Source organism: Thamnophis elegans, chromosome 2 (genome assembly GCF_009769535.1).
Source record: "Thamnophis elegans isolate rThaEle1 chromosome 2, rThaEle1.pri, whole genome shotgun sequence".
Taxonomy (NCBI): Eukaryota; Metazoa; Chordata; class Lepidosauria; order Squamata; family Colubridae; genus Thamnophis; species Thamnophis elegans.
The window spans coordinates 101178861-101201965 of record NC_045542.1 but is presented as its reverse complement, the minus strand read 5'-3'; the positions used below and the strand labels follow the sequence as shown (position 1 = coordinate 101201965).

General features: G+C 38.4%; 1 protein-coding gene across 3 annotated transcripts in view; it reads right to left on the bottom strand.

The window, feature by feature from the left end:
- Nucleotides 1-23105, bottom strand: part of SEMA3F (semaphorin 3F) — a 145880-nt gene that overhangs the window by 33270 nt on the left and 89505 nt on the right. For 2 of the 3 annotated variants that reach the window (XM_032211043.1, XM_032211044.1), the window contains exons 3-6: nt 12638-12798; nt 11112-11174; nt 6077-6196; nt 2403-2492 (exon numbers count right to left, since the gene is read on the bottom strand). In XM_032211043.1, the coding sequence (XP_032066934.1) occupies nt 2403-2492; nt 6077-6196; nt 11112-11174; nt 12638-12798 (434 nt within the window). The remainder of the gene's footprint in view (nt 1-2402; nt 2493-6076; nt 6197-11111; nt 11175-12637; nt 12799-23105) is intronic. The other variant, XM_032211045.1, reaches the window with a different exon arrangement.

Sequence of the window (23105 nt, the reverse complement as noted above, 5' to 3'; positions counted from 1 at the left end):
TGTTAAAATATTTTTTTAATCACAAATATTAACACAGCCATTTTGAAACAAAAGTAAATTCAAAGTCAGTTTAACAGGCACACTTGCACTTTTATTAGCCATGTAAATTATGGTGTGCAATATGTTTTTAATAGTTTACAACACGGTTGTCCAACCTTTTGGCTTTCCTGGGCCACACTGAGTAAAGAGGAATGATCTTGGGTCACATATAAAGTATACAATATAGTTAATCTAGATAAATAAAAAAACTTCATTTTTAAAAATATTTTTAATTATCTTGTGGGGCTGCATTACTAGCTGTCCAAGACCACATGCAGATTGAACACTGTTGATTGATAACATGTTTTGTCTGTATTTTATAGTCAAAAGCTCAAATATAGGCAGATAACCAGGCGTTGTAGAGATACTGTTGAAGAACTGTGGCTATATATTAATAACTAATTTTGACAAAAATAAAAATAGGAGCTTCTTGGGTCTTTATTTTCAACTCCCCAAATGGAAATCACAATTGTTTAACAGCTTTGCATCAAAAGCTGAAGAGAGCATGAGAGAGAATGTGAGTTATGTGGTTAGAATATTATTAGTGGGTTCCTCCTTTTGACAATATTCATGCCACTAGGGTTTCAAATAAATGCCATCTTAAAGAGGGATCTGTCTAAACAAAAAAAACTGTGGCCCAACTTCTCCTGAACAATTGCTAAAGTCAGCAATTTTTATTAAAAATGGGCTGAGTCAGTGTAAAACACATCAAAGGCGTTGGTTGGGATGAATGAACAAGATGAAAGAATAGATGTGACTATGCCTATAAGGAATTGGAGAGCATATAGTCTCAATGTTAGCCTAGATAAAGCCCAGAAACATCAAAATATTGTCAGAAATTCACAGAGCTTTGAATAATGACAGGGCTTTGACAGAAAGTGCAGGGATCATTTTTTGCTTGGGGCAAGGACAGTGGAAAGATCACCTGGCCACATATATGATATTGCTTTCTGGTAGAAGGATGCCTCCCTTTTCTATCTGTCCTTTTTTTCAGGGAGATTCCTTTTGAGGACTATTTATCTCAGCTAAGTATTTTATCTATTTTAATAATAGAAGCCACCCAAACTTGTTGAAAGGTGGAATTGGAATATCTTAAAGAAAAAGAATCTGCTCACTTAAAAGAACTACATTTGATCCCTTCAGGAGGCCCACTAAATAAGTTAGACGATCTTTGTTTAAAATGCACTCTTTAAATTCACCTTAGGACTTTGTGAACTAAGATGTTGCAAAATAACATCGACACTTGAAATTAACCTGTTCAGAGAAATGTTTGAAAGTCTAGATTTTATTGTTAGAACAATTTAGTCATGCAACAGTTTGATATTACGGCCAAAAGAATCTGTCTGGCCTTAGAGAGGCAGTTCTGCAGATTCATCATATGAACATTTTAGGTGCATCATTTTGAACTCAATGTAGAAATCTGTTGCCAAATGTAAAAAGGATGAAGGATTTATATCACATTGAAATCCAAGAAGAAACACATTAAGAAAGGGATCTCTTTAATTTTTAACTTGTAAGTGTTAACTTTGTTCTCAACTATGCTTTTAATCTGTGCTTTATTCTTGTGTTTATATTGTTTCATTATGTTGTTGTAAACCATCCAGAATCACTAAGGTGAGATGGGTGGTGTAGAAAACTGATAAATAAACAAATCTCATGGCCAGTAATTCTAAACCCCAGACTAAATTGACTACACAATTTACTTCCTTCCTTCCTTCTTCTCTCCCTCTCTCATTTTCCAACAGCTAAAAAAAATAAATTTAGAATCTGTAATTGTGTACACGTCCAGCTGGCTGATCCCCCAAATTAAAACATGCTCTTATAAACAGCATCCAACCCCTTGGATCTTCCTCTCTGTTCATACTGTTAACATGTGTTTATACAACATACAGAAATACATCCCATCCACATCCCACCCACCCACCCCGCCTCCCATTTTCAGCATGACTTTGATCCTTCCAAACTACTTGCAGCTCATGAGGCGGCCTCTTTTCAGTTCAACATTTGCTTGAAATAACAATCTCATGTGTCTACATTTCAAGTGGATGGATACAGGATCTTGTCCTATACGCTAAGGTCAAACATTTTGAGAACCTTATTTCTTGACGCAAGTCTGATGCCTGAGCCTGGGGAAGGAGGAATTAGTCTGAGAGAGGAGACGCAAGGAGAAGCTGTCCAGGAAGCGCGCTCATTGCTGGAGGGACATGTTTCTATCCTGGCCACACGTGGCCCTCCCCCCTGCCCCTTAGTTGCCTGTTAGGTGCATGCCAGTTGAAAATGAAGGTTAGAGAGCCCAGGCTCGGGCATGCTAGGGAAGGAGCCATTTTGTCCTTGGGGAAGGACAGGCAGAGCGCAATTCCCACCTTGCGTTCCACTGGAGACGGGTGGAGGGAGGAGTCAACTGCTCTACTTCCCCGTCCTCCCTGCTGGATGGACTGGTTCAGCTCAAAAGCCTGAGGAGAGGAGGAGCAGAGAGTTAGCACTGGCAGCATCATCTGCCAGAGAAGCAGGAATGTCAGGGTGTGGCCAGAGAGCATGCAGAAGCTTCACTATCTCTGTCACGTACACATATTGATTACCATTGAGACCAGTTACATCCTCTCTATGTTCTGAGTAGGATAGTCAGCTATTCTCCAGGGCTATCTGGAGAATGTCATACCTGAATGGGTCAACACTGAGAACTAAAAGATTTGGCTGCATAGCTAATACATCTTTAACATTTTTAATGAGCATCTGGGGCTCCAGATGTTGCTAAATTACTATTTCTAGTGAACATGATCAATGAGTAAGAGCTGTAAGGCCATCAGGATATGGTGGGCCATTAACTTGGTTTTTGCATACAGGCATAAGCTGTAGTTAAAGACAGAATAAGTATGAAGCAAAGATTGTCTTTTCTTTTCAATAATTGCTGTGCTTTTTGTTTAGATCTTGGGAAGAAAAGTCCTTTTTGAAGCATTAACAATATTTAAAATGGTACCTCTATATTTCTTTTATCATGTAGTTACAACTGAAAGTCATAGCAGCAATATAGTATCAGAAACCTGTGACAGAAAATGGTTGTGAGGTCTGTTTTAAAATTAAACTAGGCAAAACCTTTGAGGAAAATGAAAATGAGAAGGTAGTTTAATGGTGAAAACATTTTCCATGGCTATACAAGCAGTTTTCCCTTATATCATTTTTAAGGATCAGTGATATCTAAAACCAGTAAGTCAAAACAAAATACAATGAAATCACACCCCCTAAACTATTACAGGTGTGCTAAATAGCAAAGATAAGGCTGATGTTACATAAATTGGTAATGATGTACCAGTCCACATTGGATGGAGGTTATACAGACCCATTAATGTCAAAGATGGTGTCACTTATCTGTTAATTGAAAACATGTTAACAACAGCAAAACCTCTCGTTGCTGGGAAATGAAACTTGAATAATGTTCTATTAATAGTAGAATAAAACATGGCATGCTTCCAGACTGTAAAAATGATGAATGATGTGCAGAATGCAAATAATCCTTTAAAGACATAATTGAAGCAACTTCAATGACATTTCCCGAGATGCTGGATCAATTACCGCAACGTGACATAATTTTGTGCATTCCTGGGATTTGAACTCTATTCAGTGCAATGGCAGTTTATTGCTTTAAAAATGTGCATTGCGCTGAGCTATATGTACCCATGCAATGTATATTTAATTTTCTTACAATTTTTCTCCTTTCTTACAATATTCTATTCTATTTCTTTGACGTCTACTTTAGAAACCACAGTTACTAAACCAGATCAACACAATTTATTCCGACACATAATTTACCTAATTAATCATCAGATGCTTGTAGACCATTTTTTAAAATTCTGCTACAATTTTTTTTCTTCAAACTTTGTGATCCTTTTTAAATTAGCTTCAAGTTATCTTTTCCAAAACATAAAATTCCATCTACATAATAGAACCTGTGAAACACAGCTTTCCTTTATCCCTGCCTTCCGGGGACTTTATACTCCAATTATTTTCCTGGTGGGATAAGAATACATAGTGAATTGGAAATATTCTTTGGAAAACAAGTGTATCTTCCATCATAGCCAATCAAATGTCTGAAGTAGCTATGCATTCATAAACATTTTCATATGCTTCTCCCTTATTCACTCATGTTTCAAAGTTGGGATCATTGCAAAAATGAGACTAGTCCTCTGGTTCACCCCAATAGTCAATGGACAGAAGATAGAAATGGATGGACCACCATAATGCTTAAAATCTCTCACCTCCTTTAAGCATAGAGAAAGAATATCCCAGTACACACAAATGGTATGTACATTTTCTAATATGTACAAATGGAAACATGCATGATTGTGCATTTGTTGCAGCAAGGCTCAGGGATATGTTCTATGTGGTTGAACCTAGCATAGAAATCCTGATTGCTCTATTTTGCTTAGAAAAATGTTAGCATTGGCTGGAGAATGCCTGTATAACCATTTGTTTGGATAGATTTGATCTCGCTTAAGACTCTTGCCTTTGAGCTAACATAAAAGGTAATCCTTGGTCCTGAATTTGTAAACATTTTCGTAAGCAGGCACTTCAATCATTTCCAGGAAGACTTCCTGTAATTATGATAGTGTGTGTTCAGGTTAAGCATGGAAATGTTTTTGAGACCCTGAAAAATAGGAATCTCATTCTACTTGCAGTGTTTTACCATAAGGGGAAAAATAAGATAAATTAAACATGAGAGTGTTTTCCAGGTTTTGAGGGACTTCCCAGAGCCAACCAAAAACAAACTTAAAATAGAATAAGCAACATTATGAACTCTGATTTACTCAGCCGAATCATTCTTTAGGAGAAAGATTTCTCATTGTTTTTAATGTAAGATTCATCATTTGACTAAGAATTTTGCTTCTTTATGGCATGGTCTCTCTCAAGACCTATTAGTTCCAAATATCTATAGGTGTATAGGAGGAGGCCTGCTAGATGGGGCAAAGCATTATTGTCATTGTAGTCACTGATCCCAGCAATGGGGAGATCAAATGATGCTGGTAAGAGCTATAGAACCAAAATATAAAATATGTGTTTAATATAAATATAAACCGCGAGAGACAGCCTCATGCTATATGGATGGGAAGCAGTCTGTATTACATAGTTATACTGCCCCATCTCCAATTCAGTTATAGATACAGTCCCGGAAATGGGAATGGGCAAAGACAATTTCCAATTCTTTCTTGAACAGAGAAATTTGTACCACCAACCTGAAGAAAAGCAACACAACACTGCAAGCAATCCAAATATCTTTCAGCAAGCTTTCATTCAAAGAAATGATAAAGAAATACTGAACATGTCACACTAGGTCTGATTTCACAGTATATCAGCAGTCACGAGTACTAAAACACTACTCTAAAGAGCAATACCCGAGTTAATGTTGCTGGATTTATACATGGGCTCCATGTCATAACATTTTCAGAGGAGCCTTTTAAAGGGTTTTATTGAATAATTGATCTCCAGCTATATGGAGTATGGAAAGCCACACGAAGCTTTGAACTTTCTTTCTAAAAAGTGACTGCTCAGTAGATAGGGAGAATAGTTCAATACCTCAATTTTAAAGAGGATAGTTAAATTGCATCAAGAATAAGAATTATCTCAGCTAGTATTTACTTTATCCCTATCTCATATCCTATATCTATTTGTTTCCTTTTTCTCACCTTGCAAGTCACTGTAACTTTGGGACTATAGAGACTAGAACTGATGAGATTCAGGCTTACATATTCACTTATCCAAGGGATGAGTGAGTGTCTTTAGGCCAGTGTTCAAGTTTAGAGGAGAAGTTATTGCACATTATCTTACGCCTTTGGGCTTAAACATGGGGCTAAATGAATGAAGGCTCGGTCTCAGTGCTCAAAGCCAGAAGCCAGCTTCTGATGGTTTGTTTCCCCCACCAGGATCTATGGGAATGTAATTATGCTGGATTCTGCTCTTCTAATGTAGGCTGAGGCCACGTCCAAGTGTTTCCCTGTTACCAATCTGGATGCAGTTCTAATCATACGCTCTGACATCATCTCACCTGTGCTTTGCGACCCCGGTTGACAAAGGTGCAGACAGGATTATATGCTCCAGTGCCACAGACATATAAGTGTGTTCGATTCCAGGGCTGGATAAGTCGGATGAAGTTCCCACACTCACCCTAGAAAACAAATGAAATATTAACTTAAGCCTCCTACAAAATTGAGTCCGCTTCAAGAAAAGGAGGTGAGCAATTGCATCCTCTTTTCATCATGGCCCCAGTGGAAGAGTCAAATATAGAAGGTCTTCTGCAGGAAATGGCTTTACTATTAAAGAAAGCTCCTTGTGCACTGCAACAAGCATAACTATGTACGGACAGGTAGTTATGAGCATTTAGCGGTCACTGAAGTGGCACTTCTGAGCAAATGAGGCCTGGTGCCCCTTTAGAATCAGCAAATATAGATTGTGAAGCATTTCTTCCAAAGAGATTTTGGATATTTCTGCAAAGCAAATTTTCTGCATGCCCTATTTTTGGTGCTCTCTCTCCCATCCTCTTTATTTTTATTTTTAAGAACTCTGAATTATTTCCCATTTCAGAGCCAACATTCTTTTTCCCCCCATGTCTTACACTACAGCATATTTGTAGCTGAAACAGACTATAAATGGTGTAGGTCAAAGATTTCCTTCTTGTCCTTGGCAATTTTTCTAAAGTCTGAGAAAATAATAGTTGTACAATTCTAGAGGACTATATTAGGATTGCAAATGCCAGACTCCTGGTCCTGCTTATTTTCAAACACAAGGAAAATGATCTGAATACAAATGCATAAAAGGAAAATCCTTCTAATCGACCCAAAAGAGAACTTTCTTTTTTATTGGTTCCGAGGAAAAAGGAAAAGCACTTGTTAAACCCACTTGTTAAACCAGTGATTTTTCAATGTTGGTAACTTCATGATGTATGAACTTCAATTCCCAGAAATCCCCAGTCAGCACAAATGATAGCTATAGTGTATAAGTGTATTAGAAATGAGTGTGGTTATGTGTATAATGTCTACATTATATAATTATAATTACACTCATTTTAAGCACTTGATATTTTTTTTTAATTATGTATGATTTTGCATCTTGTTTCTTTTGTTTTTCTCCTTTTCTCTGTCACTATTTGAAATGCAACAAGAATTATTTTAAAAACTCCCAGAATTCCCCAGCCAGTACACAATAAGAAAGTTATATAAATAATGTGTTAAGGTATTAAACAAATAAATAATTTTTTGGCAAGAGGGTGAGAGCCCCTTGCCTCACTCCAGTTTAACTGTAGCTTTATTTTATTGTGAGCTTCCCCAAATCATTGGGAAACAGTTTTTATACAAATTTAATTTATTATTATTATTAGCTTTATTCTTTATCCATGAAACTCAGTCAACTGAACATTCAAAAATGCATCACTTGACTGGTGCTAATGGTTGATATGGGTTGCTGCCAGCATACTAGGTTTATTTAAATAAATAAACCAAGTTTATTTATTTTATTGTTTTTGTTATTGTTGTAATTGTTGTAATTGTTGTAATTGTTGTAATTGTTGTAATTGTTGTCTCTCTCTCTTTGGTGAGATTCACAGCCTTTGGGGCTGGTAGGTAGCTCAACAGCTCGAGTCCTAACCAAGGACCTAGGAACTGTTAAGGTAACGTCGGAGGATATAAGCTGTTCCAAGTAGGGTGTTTTTTTTGTAGAATCAGAATGTTCAAGTCCGATAAATTTAGAATTTCCAAAAAGTGAGGTAGCCCTTTAGGTATTGCTTCAAGGGCTTCAATTACAATTGGGACAACACAAGATTTCTTTTTCCATAGTCATTCAACTTCAATTTGCAAGTCCCGATACTTTATGATTTTTTCTTGCTGCTTATCTTCAATTCGCGCATCGCCAGGTATTGCAATGTCAATGGACCAAACTTTTTTCCCCCAACTATTGTTATATCAGGTGTGTTGTGGGTCACGGGCCTGTCAGTCTGAATTCTGAAATCCCACAAGATCTTGTCTTTTTCATTCGCTAGAACATTACTACTACTATTATATACTTTATTCATTAAACATGAAACTCAGCCAACTGAACATTCAAAAATGCATTACAAATACCAGTGACTGATGCTAATGGTTGATACAGTTTACTGCCAGCGTCCTAGGTATCAACCAAGTACCTTCTTAAAATATAAGATGCTCCGAGTAGCACAGTTTTTTGCAGTTCTGCTGGTGTTATTGCAGGAAGCTGCAATTTGTGGATGTATCTTGTAAAATTCTTGGACATGGTGCCAAGTGCCCCAATGACAATGGTATCACTGTTACATGCTTCATCTATAGCCATCTAGTTTCGATGGCCAGGTTGCGATATTTCATGATTTTTTCTAGTTCTTTTTCTTCGCCTCTGGCATCTCCAGGAACAGCGATATCAATAAACTGTACACTTCGGCCCTCTAAAACTGTGATATCTGGCGTATTGTGCTATCTGGTGTATTATTATTATTATTATTATTATTAATAATAATAATAATAATAATAATAATAATAATTCTGCAGTGAAGCCTAAATAAAGAAAACAATGCTATGTTAGTAATTTTTCATCTTATTTATTTTCTCTTTTTTAGCAATTGCACAAAGAAAAAAGTGATGCTTGTTGACACCTTAATGACATTGTATTTCAAGATAGTGAGGACCATTTAGAAACCTTCTGAAGCTCTCCCTCTCCTTATTCAGAAGGAGAAACTGATGACTAGGATGACTATTTAATGGATGGATCTGTTAGAGCGATATTTTGCATTCTCAGAAACTTTTAAGATGTATGACCTTCAACTCCTAGAATTCCCCAGCCACCATGCTAGGGGATTCTGGGAGTTGACGAGCATACATCGTAAAGTTGTCAAGGTTGAAAAATGCTGCATTAAACAGTGTGAAGGGCTTGGAAACCCCTTGGCTAATGAAACTTATACTGAATATTTAGCAAGTGGCAACGGAAAACACCAGAGAATAAGCAGAGAATTCCCAGCATGTGGCAAGGCCTAAGCTTATTAATTAATTGGATCTAGGACCAGGAATGAAGCATAAAGCAGTGTGTCTGAGCATGGAGTCCCATTTCCTCTTCACAGCTCATGTTTCCTCCTTGCCTCATGCCTCAGTCTGGAGGATCTCAGCTGGAGCCAAGGGTAATAAAGTTCAAGAGGAAGGGAAATATGCAAGCAAATGCAGCTTCCTTTGCTCAAGGCGTTTGGCTCCTCTGAAATTAAACCCCAAACAGTAGCAGCTGAGAGGTCTCAACAAGACAGAGTTCAAGGACAGTTGGTCAAAAGGCTAGCTAGGCTTTGCAGGAAACAGCTTGGTAACCTCTAACCTTGCTTCCTTACTTTTACTAAGACAAAAAAAATAGTGTGCATTATTACCAACAAACTTCGTTCTGGCTGAACATATTTTCTTGGCTCCTACAATTTAATGCTGATAAGGCTTCTTCATCTGATTATGTTCCATGCACAGAAAAACATTTTCAGGCACAAAAACTCTAGAAATTGCCAGGTTGTCGCTCATGAGCTTTAGTCACATGCATTTGCATGTCATACACAGCAACATATCCTTCAGTTGAGCAAGGTTGCTGGGAGAACATAGGCTTCTCCTCCCTCACTACTCATACTACCATAGGTTTCTGTCATTACCAGCTGAATACCAGAGATTTCTTCCTGACATTTTTCTGATTAGTTATTATTGAGCAAAATAGCGCTAGCAATAGCACTTAGACCTATATACTGCTTCACAGTGCTTTACAGCCCTCTTTAAACAATTTACAGAGTCAGCCTATTGACCCCAACAATCTGGGTCCTCATTTTACCCATCTTGGAAGGATGGAAGGCTGAGTCAACCTTGAGCCTGGTGAGATTTGAACTGCCGAACTGCAGCTAGCAGTCAGCTGAAGTAGCCTGCAGTACTTCACTCTAACCATTGCGCCACCTTGGCTCTATATGGGCAAAGTTCCATAGCAGATCTAGAACTAGATCTGGCAGTCAAAGATCGCACGAAGTCCATAATCCACAGGTTGTCTTCCATTCTGCACTGATCTGTTGTCTTCAGCTCAAAAACCTAAACCATTAACTTTAGCCCTTATTTTGTTCTCTTATAAAAAATATGGGGAAATGCAGGTGTACAATTGCTCTCAATTCTTGGGTTCATGATGTTGTTGCCAAAGTCTTCTTTCTCAACAATCAGTAAAGAACAATTCCAGGTAGTCCTCAACTTCCAACAGTCCATTTGGAGAACTTTCAAAGTTACAACAGCACTGAAAAAAGGTGACTTATGACCATTTTTTACACTTGCAATCTTTGCAGCATCCCCATGGTCACACGAACAAAATTCAGACACATGTGGCAACTGGCACATATTTTTGACAGATGTAATGTCCCAGGATCATGTTTGTGATCTTTTTGCAATCTTCTGACAAGGAAAAATCAATGGGGAAGCCAGGTCCATTTAACAATTGTGTTAATTAACTTAACCACTGCAGTGATTTGCTTTAAACAAGTGTGGCAAGAAAGGTAGTAAAATGGGGCAAAATTGACTTACAATTGTCTCAACCAGTAACAGAAATTTTGGGCTCAATTATGGTTGTAAGTTGAGGACTACCTGTATGAAACATAAATCATAAGATACAAATCCACGTATATCTTATGTATCCAAAGATACAAATATTGAGGGCCAAAAGATTATAAAACCCTTGCAGGAATAGTGCAGAAATGACCTAAAATGGGGTCATCTTTTAGCAAACACAGCAGTCAACAGAATTCTATTATTAGCTGCCACCTAAAGTATCTGGACTTCATGGCTGAAAGGGTGAGAGTAAACAGGAGGTGGGATGAGGCAGGAAAAGGTGGCAAAGCACACTCAGTATTTGCTGATTTTTCTTGTCCGCCTGAAACCCTTGTGGAGGTGTGAGCAATACCCTTCTTGAGCCTATGGTGATTTCTATTTTAAAGATAGGTGAAAGATGAACCTCCAGCAACCTTTCCTGCATAATATTAGGACTTCACCATCCTGAATGAGCTTGGGGATAACATCAGAAGTACTTACATTATTGTTCTTTCCTGAGAGGACACATTCATCTATCCTTTGCTGTGATGCAGGCCAGTGGATCTGCCAAGTGAAACGACATCTCACAGTTACAACTCTGATTTCCCATATTTTCCCCTTAACCCTGGCCCCAAGCCAGACAATACTGTTTATTGAATTGGAAGTTTTGCATTAGATATCACTTGGAGTTTTTCCATGTGATTATGTTAGAAGCCAGCAGTCACATCACCTAGCTGTTAGTTCCAGAAGTGTTTCTTAAATGCCTTACTTTTTTTTTGGGGGGGGGGGGCTATTCTGGAAATTACCCCATTCCTTTGACCAGGGGTGTTAAACTCATGGCCCATGGCCCCAATGAATCACGCACTAGCCACGCCCACCTCCGGTTTAGCGAAGGAGAAAAACCATTGACACACCTGCCTTTGACTGTGAAAAAAACCCTATTTATCAGTGGGTGCAAAGTACAATGTGGTTGTTCTGGAATCACAGCAACAGGCTAAGTTCTTGTTGTAATAACAAGTACATGCAAGCACAAATACAAATTTTAAATTTATACTGCTTCATAAGTAATAGTTTAGAAATGAAGAACATTTAACTATTTAAAACATTTTACAGGAATGATCATGAAACCCAGTTTAAAATGCAGAGATATAAGCAATGATTCTCACTCTTAAGGTTAAGTCACCTGAGTTTACGAAGACGCACCTTGGTTTAGTGGTTAAGGCACCAGACTAGAAACTGTGAACTCTAGTCCTGCCTTTGGCACAAAGCCAGCTAGGTGGCATTGGCCCAGTCACTTTCTCTCAGCCCTAGGAAGCAGGCCAGCAATGGCAAACCTGTTTTGACATCTTGCCAAGAAAATTGCAGGGACTTTTCCAGGCAGCCTCCAGGAATCAACACTGACTTGAAGGCACAAATATAAATATAAATAGTTATGTATTCCTGAATGGATCTATAAGTTATTTCTTTCCACCCACATCTCTCTACTGAGTTAAAAATGGAAAATAACCCTCCTTAGGCATCTTTTCCGATCAGATAGCCTATAGATTACATGTTGAGCTTTCCTCTGGTCCCAAAGCACTCTTGACTTTAAGTGAGCAAGCAGACAAAAAGATAAATAAGCACTAAATGGCACCGTGGTGCAAGAGATGCCTGTCAAAAGTTTGTTTAATACTTTTGTTTTATGTTTGGTAAACTAATCTTATACTGAATAATGTAGGGGGAAAAAAACTCTAAAGAGACAAAATACTCTCCCCAAAAGCAAAACAAAACCGTTCCTAAAAGTTCTGGACAAATATTGTTTAATATTTTGTTCATTGCATTAAGCCCCAGAAAAAAATGATATCTCAACCGTAGAAAGATCATTTAAAAAAAGCAATCCTATTTTCAACTTACTTTTCCAAAGAGACTCATCTGCTTCAATATCTGTCTACTGCAAATTCAGCACAGATTCAGAAGCATTTTGTTCTCCATCAAACAGAATTTCCCTCAGCCTACCCCTGAAAAGAAAATTTTAAAAATGTTCTTACAATCAAGGGCTCCCGATTGATATCATGAAGGTCCAGTGAGAGGATGTAGTCTTTGCTCCCCACATACATTCGGTCATGATCTTCATCCTTCAGTAAGATTCGGTAGTCTGTTGAGTTGAGAAGGAAATTGAAGAAGCGTGCAGTTCCAGTGGCCTTGAGCTCTACAGGAACAAACACAAGGAAAGGCTTGTAATAATTGTCTTCTTCTATATTGATTCCAAAAAAACAAATGATTGGGAATAGTATGCTTGATTTAGGAGAAATCAACATGCTCCCCAAACTCAGTAAGACATTTAACTCTAAAATATAGCAATATGTATGCGTGCATAGACATTAACAAATTATTAAAAGAAACACTCATTTTGCATCAATGCTATGTGTAAATATAGCTTATCTTATGAGCCGTGGTGATGCAGTGGTTAGAATGCAGTACTGCAGGCTACTTCTGCTGGCTGCAAATTGCCAGCAGTTCGGCAGTTTGAATCTCACCAGGCTCAAGGTTGACTCAGCTTCCCATCCTTCCGAGGTCAGTAAAATGAGGAGCCAGATTGTTGGGGGCAATAGGCTGACTCTGTAAACTGCTTAGAGAGGGCTGTAAAGCTCTGTGTATAAGTCTAAGTGTTATTGCTATCTCATGAGACCCCATCAACCCAGATTTAGCTTGAATGATTGAAAACCAAGGATTTCCACTGCATCTAACTCTATCTATTTTCTACTAGATTGTCAATCAGTGAGGCCCAAAGACATCTATGATACATATGAGAAAAGCTAAATAAAAAAGTATTTCTATAAAACATTCTGCAAATTAAAGAATAATATTCAACTGTTAAAAATACCAGTATGAAAATCAAACTTCTGTTCAGTCTTACATATTTATTGTGTACAATGACAATAAAGACTATACTACATACAATGAAACAGTTTAGCCCCATACTGGATATTCATTGTATTCTTTTCAATTAGTGTCAAATTTGGAACACTGAGCATTTGAAAAATGGGATTTCATTTCCTAGCATTTAAAGTTACATAAAAAGGGGTTTTTCCAGTTCTGGCCTCCTTGCAAATCAGGCATACTGAGATTGTCCAAGCTTTGCCAAGTAACTATGTGCAAAAATCTCCATATCAAGAACCAGTTCAGTTTTTTTTCTTCTGGACTATGCTGATCCAGCCATTCTGGGAGGTAGTGTTGCTCAGCTGTTTATAAAAATACATTTTCTGAAAGGGAAAATGATTCGTGGTTTAACACCAATTATAAGAACCATTTTTACAAAGCTTGGGCTTTTTTGTTTACTTTAAGAGTGAGAAACTAACAGTCTTCCAAAAAGTGCTAACTAAAGTTGCCAGCAGCAGCCTTAGGTAGCATGATCAATAATGAGTGATGCTGGAGAACCCTAAAAACCTAACTCCTAGTCTAAGTGATATGCTTTGAGACTCTTTCTAAGTCCTACTCCTTTTTCTGATTACTTTCTTGGAATTAGCCTTTTGTTTGTCTGACCTACCTTCCTAATCCATTGTTGCTTCTTTAATCTTTAACTTCTTAGTGATGTTAACTATGTATTTATTTGCCATGGCCCATCTCATTCATATTCTGGAGCTCTCTTTTCTCTGGCCTGTGTGGATTAATGATCATCTTCCCATTCTCTTTAAATATCTACATATAGAAATGGACCTCAAGTTCAATGGAAGAAACTTAAATTAACCTCAACCTATAGAGCAGGGATGTCAGCTTGGATAGGTTTCTATAGAAAAGGACATTAGGCAAGATTTGGGAAGGCTACGTTCTCCCCTAAATGTGCTGTATATGAATAAATTATTTTCTTTTTCTCCAAATCTATTTAATTCATCTTGGGAACAGAATAGTGTCACAGTTTATCCATATGTATTATCCTATCAGATTTACATGCTTGTAAATGAATTTTACATGTTGCTGTAAAAAATATCCTACATCTACAGAATCTATAAAGATCAGCTCCAAAAAGGAGAACCGATGCCTGAGACTGATTTCACACCTTGATTCCACTCACATCAAATAAAAGCACGCTGATAATTAACAACAATTCCTTTTACAATGCACTGACACTGAATTTTAACCTGGAGGAATATGAAGGTAAGCAAATCAATACAGTGAGGAGTCATAATTTCACTCAAATGAGATCTTTCCTGGAAATAAATCTCCATGGAAATTGGCCTTCCAACTTATCGAGAGCAAAACAGCAAAGTGTTTGATAATTGCCACTGAATGTTCCCTACACCTCTGTATAATATGTCAATATAATTACCTTTTAAAAACAACAAATAATTAATGTAAGCTTGGAGGAAGCTGTTTGCCAAAACTGCCAGTGAATTAATTACATAGCCGGGCACTGAACCCACACAGGTCCTTTGTTTGTGCAAGTGTGCTGTTCAGTGTGGAAGGGGGCATAAGACTATGCAGGTTTCCCACAGTGAACCTCTTGTCAGTGCAGCGTCCTAGGCAGAGACACTGTTCTTAATTTGGACAAGTTCTTTTAAGAAAGAGAATTGGAGCCAAGACTCCAATTCTGTTCTCACTTCTGGTTTGAGGATTATTGAGTAGTTTGCTTCCTCAACTATTATTGTATTATCATCAAGAGGCTGTAGATACTGCAAAAGCCAGTCTATAGCAACTTCCAGATACATTAGTTGTCAATTCTTCCACCGGTTGGTGGGATAGTCTGGGAGCTGTAGTCTACATAAATAGCCTGACCTCAGTTATTTAGCTTACCTGTTAAGACTCATTCCATGTTTTCATGGCTATTATTATGTGATCTGGGGCAATGTGGTGGATCAGTGGTTGAAATGCTGGGCTTTTCAGCTGGAAAGCTGGCAGCCCAGCCTAGATTGTGTTCTGAGGGCCATGGGACAGGGAGAGCTCCTGTCCTTGCCCCAGCACTTGCCAACTTAACAGTTCTAAAGTATGCAAATGTGAGTAGATAAATAGAGGTACCACTTCGATGGGAAGGTAACCAGGGATTCACTAAGAGTCACTAAGGTTGAGAAACACTGGCTTACACTGAAGCTGCCCTATCTTTCTGTGATATCCACACAATTTGGATAATTACTACCAATGAAGCCATGATGCCTCCAACCCCAGAAGAACATCCAGCAGACCAGCCAAGGATACAAACCAGAAGGAAGAAGCAGGTAAAAATGAGGCTGATCGGAAAGGCTTTAAGAGACCAAAGGAGAAAGGAGGAATTGTAGGAGTGCTGAGGAAAATAATAGCTGAATTCATCTGGTTAACAATTAGACAGATCATCTGGTTGTGAAGCAGATTGACTGTAACTTTCCAGCTGTCAAACATATATTTCCACTGGACAATTAAGCCACATCTCCTTTATTATTGCAACATATGAAATGTATTTTGAATCCAGACATAGTAAGCGATTGATCATTTTTGTGTGATGAATTAGCACACCAAAAAGATTAATAAAACACACCAGTCATCCTACATTCAGATATCTGAGAGTGCCCATTCCATCTTTCCCCATATTGCTACTTGCTGTTAAGAGATTTCTTTACAATTCAATGCAATTTATTATGTCACATTTACAAAAAATATTGCTGAATATATGGTGACACTTGATAATTACATTCCAAATGCACAACTTTGAGAATGTGCTACAATCCTGCCCACACATTCTAGAGCTTTGAGTCCTGCAAAGTTAAGCTAATGTAGAGCTGCATTTCTATAATATGCTCAGTCCAAACTTCTTTCTGGAACAAAAGTAATATCCAGAGTAAAGCCTTTTGTTAAAGAAAGAGGAGGGTGGAATAAAATGTAGCCTCAACTCTCCACTTTAAGAAGAAGAAGCAAAAGATAGAAATGGATCTATAATCCAATATTTGGGTGATTTGTGCTAAATAGCAACCATTCCTCCCTCATACTGTTTAACAATGGCAGCAAGAATATTATTCTCTGCTTCCCTCCAAATTCTGCTGCTTCAGCAGAAGATATCCAAAATTGGGGTTTAATGTTAGAGAATTGTGAGAGGATTTAGCTCTAGAACTAAAACAAATTTCAGAACTATAATAATTAGTACTCCAATAAACAATTTCATAAAAATATTTATTGAAAAGTGAGCCTTGCCTTATTATCTAGTGCCAGCTGGTAACTGTGGAGTAACTTGTTAAAAAAAAAAGAGAGCTGTTTCTGCAACCTGAAATCAGTACTTTATTTCAGACAGGAAAGCTTCAAACCGGGAGATTCATTAAGGAAAAAGATATTTCGTATAGCTATGTGAGTGAAACCCTTGGGATTCAGAAAAAAACCCTGATGAATTTTCAGATTGCTGCTGGCTGTGGAGAGGAAGATAATAGTTTGTTATTTTTTTCATCGAGCAAAGCATGAAGTATAAAGTCAAGAAATCTGAACATGATGTCAAGTAGCCAGTTATGAGGTGACATGAGCCAGCAACAGAAGAATCAATCAATCAATCCATCCATCCATCAATCAATCTGCTTATTTTTTTTATTTGCAGGTATAGCACACTCAAATGAAAATATAGCAACTCAATATAAGCCATTTAAAACAATAAAGAGCATTATACATGCAAACAGAAAATTGCTTCTTTGTTCATTGCTCAATCTTCTCCAGGAAGACACCCAAAATATCTGATAGATACAACAACTAATGCTACTCCTCTGAACATACAACTCCTAGTCCATATAAATGGTTCTTATGATGGGAAGTTAAGACAATTCTGCTGCTGGGTGTGTGTGGTGATATGGGGGAGGCACCTTGAGATAAATCCACACAGAGGTTTTGTGTTTTCACTGTGATGCCACTCTTACTCATAAAACACCCAATACACACTCTAACTTGTTCGCCTGACACTTTTCCTCCCACATTCAATTTCTCCATAAGTTGCTTTTATGGAAGCCTTGAATTTGAGAACTAGGCACTACGGGGAGGGTATTGCAGAATCATTTCTGGTACTGGTGGGAATGGTGTCTAGCTGCATGGAAAAAACAGCTGGGTCTTCCCTGCCATCTTCTATGTCAGGATAGGTGAGGGAATCATCATGTCTCACTTAATTGCCTTAAAATAGTTGGATACGACTAAGAGGAGAAAGAAACAAGAGGACCAAACAAATTATGAAAAAACATGTTCTAGCATAATATGTATCAGCAAAAAGTTAATTCTTAAAAATTTTAAGTGATCTAAAGGAAAGAAGTTTGCAAGCTCAAAATTGTGCTATTTCTTTTTCTGTTATTTCCCACTGTGCAATAAGATGTGAACAGATGAAATATTAATTCTTTTACTGCACTGTTTCATTGACATGAGGGAAGGCTAGAATTAATAGGTGCAAAAAGAGAGAAAAAGTGCATGAGTGGAATGCAATAGGCTGCAAAATGCACATGTCCTTTAGCACACTTCCTCGAACACTGTATATTGTTGGATATATTTCACACACTCCCATTTTAACAAAGTAGACACTATTTTGATGTTCATCCTGGTGACTCCACTTAGTAGCAATTTTATTAAACAGCAATATTAGCATCAGAATGCCTCACAGCAAAACGCCTCTAGTATAGATTCTACTGAGGAAAACATGAGATTATAACTAATGGCTTAAACCTTAAAGGGCCATAGGAATTGTTGCTTTTCGTTATAAATACGTCTCCTAAAGGCTGTTGACTTTCACCTTCAGAAGGTGTTTTTAAAATGATAAGATAAAAGAGGAGAACTATCTGATTGTTTTTTTCTGGCACTAAAGCAAAATTATTATTATTATTATTACATTTTTATCTCACCTTACAAAGCTGTAAACCTATTTAATACTCCCACCTGGTATTTTCCTCATAACCCTGTGAAGTGGGGAGGGAAGGGGAGAGAGGTGGGGGAAGAGGGCAAGAACCCAAAATCACGCAAGTTGCTTTCCTGCCTAAGGAAAGCCTAGAATTTACAGTCTCCTGGTTTCTAGGCCAGCAGCTTCACCACTACATCAAACTGCCTCTCTAAGGAGTAATCATCAGAAGTGTTAATTGACAGACTTTAACTTTCGACCTACTTAGGAACACAGGTGCAATGGTTTGACTACCTCAATTCCGCAGCCTGCCCAAGCATCAGAATTTCATGGCAAAAATATGTCAACCTCGGGTTAAGAACAAAATGCACTGCAAATGGGCCGATGCTCAAGATAGCAGCAGCAGTCAAATATGCTGTGATAATCAAGGCAGCTAAGTAAAGTAAATATTTCATCCATCGACAGTGAGAGAATAAGATACAATGGCTAAGCCCTTCCCTCCCCGATACCTAAGGGAGGAGTATTCAAGGCTCTTATCTATCAAAAAGGGCACAGAGGGAAGGAACCAGGACAGGTTGTGGATATTTGGAAATACAGGACTACGACCGGCTTTGTCTCTTATTTAGGCTCCACAAAAGAGAGTGGCAAGAGAGAAATCCTGAGTTTGCTTTCAGAAAAAGCCTGTGTCAGAAACCCACCTAAGAGACAGAGAAAAGAAGCTTAGCTGCCATGAGATGGAACTAAGATTTCGTCATGGACCAAAGACTGGCTATAGAAAGGGCAAACAAAAAAACCAGATTAGCCCAGTGGCTTTCAACATTGTTTCCAAAATGGCCTTGAATTCTCTAATCAGGTTTATTCAATAGATAAAGCTCGGCTTTTGTTAGCTTAACTAGTTTGCTCTTCTTGGGTGAGATCAGCCACCCTCACCTCCTGCATTGTATGATGTTGTTTCTGCCACTTCACTGAACTGCCAAACTTTCTTTGAAAGCAAGAGAAACACAGTGAAATGCTCCGTCAGCCCTAATCATTGCTCTCTACCAAAGCTGCCTTCTTCTGTAAGCATTAAGTAGCAGAGCTACTAAGCAAGAATTAACCATCCCACAACCAAACTACTGCTGTCAGCCACTAGCTGGAGACACACATCCATGCTTAGTGATCCAAGACATCTCTCTCCTTCCCCTGTGTATTCTACAGCCAAGATAGTATTAGAAATTTAGAGCCTCTGAGGTAATAAGCTAAGCAGTAAAACAAAGTCACATTTGTCTGAAATATCTGACAAATAGATACACAAACATACAAATATATGTATTAGTAAAATGTTGGTATCACATAAACTGGCCCCAAACTGATAAGGAAAATTGAGGAATATGGAGAGGCGGCAGGGATGAAAATAAACAAAGGGAAAACCAAAGACATTACGGATAAAAAAAGAGAAACTGACAGAGAAAATTAACATAAAAGAATAAATATCTTAGTATTTACTTAACAGCAAGATGTGTGACAATCAAAGATGATAATTATATAAAATTAATACAACAAATTAAATTGGATTTAGAAAGGTGGAAGAATTTACAACTAACTATGAAAGGGAGAATAGCCGCTGTTAAAATAAACATGCTAACAAAAAATACTTTTCCAAAAAATACTGATAAAATTAGAAAAGAAACTCTTCGATGAATTAAACAGAATAATTTTGAAATACATTTGGCAATGTAAAAAACTGAGAACTAAATTGAAAATATTACAGGAATCCAGATGTAAGGGGGGCTTTGGATTTCTGGACTGGGAATTATATTACCAGGCATCAGTCCTGACATGCTTAAAAGAATGGGTAAATTTGAAAAATAGAAGGCTACTATTACTAGAGGGACACGATTTGCAATAAGGTTGGCATACCTTCCTTTGGTATGGTAGAAGAACAGCACATAAATATTTTCAGAGGCATTATGTTAGTAATGCGTAGCTTAACATATGGGAAAAAATTTAAAAAACAACATTACAGGAAAACGTTGGTGTCACTTAAAACCCAAAGAGTGACTTGGATGTTTTGTGCTCTCCACAAAATTTTCAAGTCCCTCTGGTTTTAGGTGACTCTACCATTTTACTAACTTTTCACCTCCTTTGATACTGAAGAAAGGACTTGGGATTTTATTTGAGGCTTTGTTTGAGGTTGCAGTGAACACACTAAGCACTCTGGATTCATAATAGGCATTGCAGAATTTCCCGAGGGCTAAAGTAAGACATTTTGAAGATTTCGAAGACCCCATGAAATGAGTGCCCCTTTTCATCCATTTACTCTCACTGCTTCCCATGGCAATGCAATTTTTGTCTTCAACTTTTTTGTCCACTTCTGTAAACAGCATATCGGTTATAATGGGTGAGGTAGGCTAAATCTGAAAGGAACTCCAGAAATTTATATTTCAACTTAACTAGTTTATTTTACTAACTTGAATAGAAATATTATAAGATCATTTCCAATCCTGAACAGTGTAAGACTCCCTCAAAGTGTGGCCTGGAGCAAATATCATCAATGTTCCTCAAACACCCCCTCCCCCCCACCATAGACTAGAAGCCTACTTAGTGAGAATCTTATATGCCTTGGAAACAGAAGTGCTGGAAAAGTTAGAAAGCTGCTACTCAGAAACTCACTCATTTCAACCAAGGGGGCAGCAAAGCACCACTGGTTACCTTCAGTCAAATATATATAAGGACATTAATTCCACATATCTCAGATCAGTCTCAAAGCTGAGCTGGGGCTTGCTTTGTTTAAGCACAGCAAGACAGAAAATTATTTTACATTACACGGCTGGTGTTTGGAAAACAATGATTCTCCCTGGAATATGCCCAAGCTACTCACACATCTTTCTATTCCATCCTATCTGTTCTCCACTCTTTGATTCTTGATGGTTCTCTTTGGCACCCGGCCATTAAAAAAAATCCTAAGTGCAAAGTTCCTGTTCGAAGCCCTGTAGAAGAAAAGATCTTAGATCTTTAGAAGAAAAAGAAAAAAAAAAACCCTCTTGCTCCATAAAGAATTTCTGTAAGGCTCGAATGTCTCTCCGACACACTGAGATGGCAGCATTTGCCTTCCATAATTTAACTGCATATCTGGCATGGAGAATAACCAGAGTATTGGGAAGAAGTGGGAAGCCTCCCCATCCTAACAGCAACTGAGAAACACTTCACTTTTTATTCAAATACACACAAAGATGGTAGGGAGGACGCATGCCACACATAGTTTTACTTAAGTACTTGGAGGAGTGATGATGTTACATTCCAGATTGTGAAAAATTAGAGCTCTTCCAGTTAGGGGTCAACTAGATGGAGGTGTTATTGTTGGGTCACGTGTTGATCTTTGTATATGCACTCTATAGGGAAACAGTCTCTGCGCTCAGACGCTCCTAAGATTTGGTCTGATCTTCCTTTGCACCTTGAGTTGTCTATAGCTTATCTTTAATTTTAAAATAAAACAGACTAGCAGATATTGTTACCAGGACGACATAAAATCAATTGCATTAGCGCTTACTTTAGGCAACTAGTCACTCAATGACATTTTGCCACATTCAAAAATAAAAGTGGTGACAAGTTTAGAGGGGCTCAGCAGGGTATCTACCCCCAATACTTCGGGAGGAGTGCATGTAGGCAGGGCCGGATTTAGATGAAAAGAGGACCTAGGCTATTCCACTTATGAGGCCCTTTCACCTCCCATTTTTAAGTTTGTAAATTGCATGAGAGACAATAAAATACATCATTACTGTGATATATCAATATATATCAATATATATAGCTGGCCTCCCGACGGAGGGCGGCTCTGCTCTGCGGCAAAGGCAGCGAGGCCAGACGCCTCCCCTGCTGCGCTCAGTTGCCCGGCTCGGCCCCCTCGCCCTCACCTTCCTGGCCGCTGGTGGGCTCCGCGTCGACAGGGCGGCTACTGGGAGCGGCCGTGCCTCTTGCCCAACCGCCGGTGCTGGGAACGTGGGCGGGCTCCCCAACTGCTGCGGCGCTGGAACGATCTTAACCAATACATTTTTATGTTTGTTTATTAGTCATATGCGTAGAATTTCTCCTTATTTTCGGTTCAGTGTTTTAGTGTTCACTGTTTTTAGAATAGTGTAATTTTAATTTTGCTAACAATTTGAATGTAGGCCCCTCTTGATCTTGAGGCCCTAGGCTGAAGCCTAGTTAGCCTATAGGAAAATCCGGCCCTGCATGTAGGGAACATCCCAGGGTCTCCAGTTGTGCATTTTATATTACATTACGTCTTCTGACTTTTAATGGTTCTCAACATGTGTGGCAATGACGCCCTGCACATCCAAATCTCTTGCGGTAAGGCTTGCTCACTTGGCTAATAGGGTTCACTGGCCTCAGTTATGGATACAGTAGAAAGGGTATGGCAAAGAAGGCATCAAAAAAGGAAACATTTTCTTATCCGTGCCCAGGGATTCTGTGAGTGCACTTGTCTTCTTGGAAGGAGGAGCCCTGCAGATGTCATTCCTCAGGAATCCTGAACGCTGGGTGGCATTAGCTGCTTCACTGCTTAACAAGCAGTCAGCCAACCTCATCTATTCAACCCCTCTGCCTGCCAACTCTGGCATCCATATAGCTAACTCCCCACATCCAGTCATTTTGATTCTCCCTGTATTCAGCTTTGGGAGGGGAGAAATGAATAATAATATCCTTCTCTCCCAATATCCTAT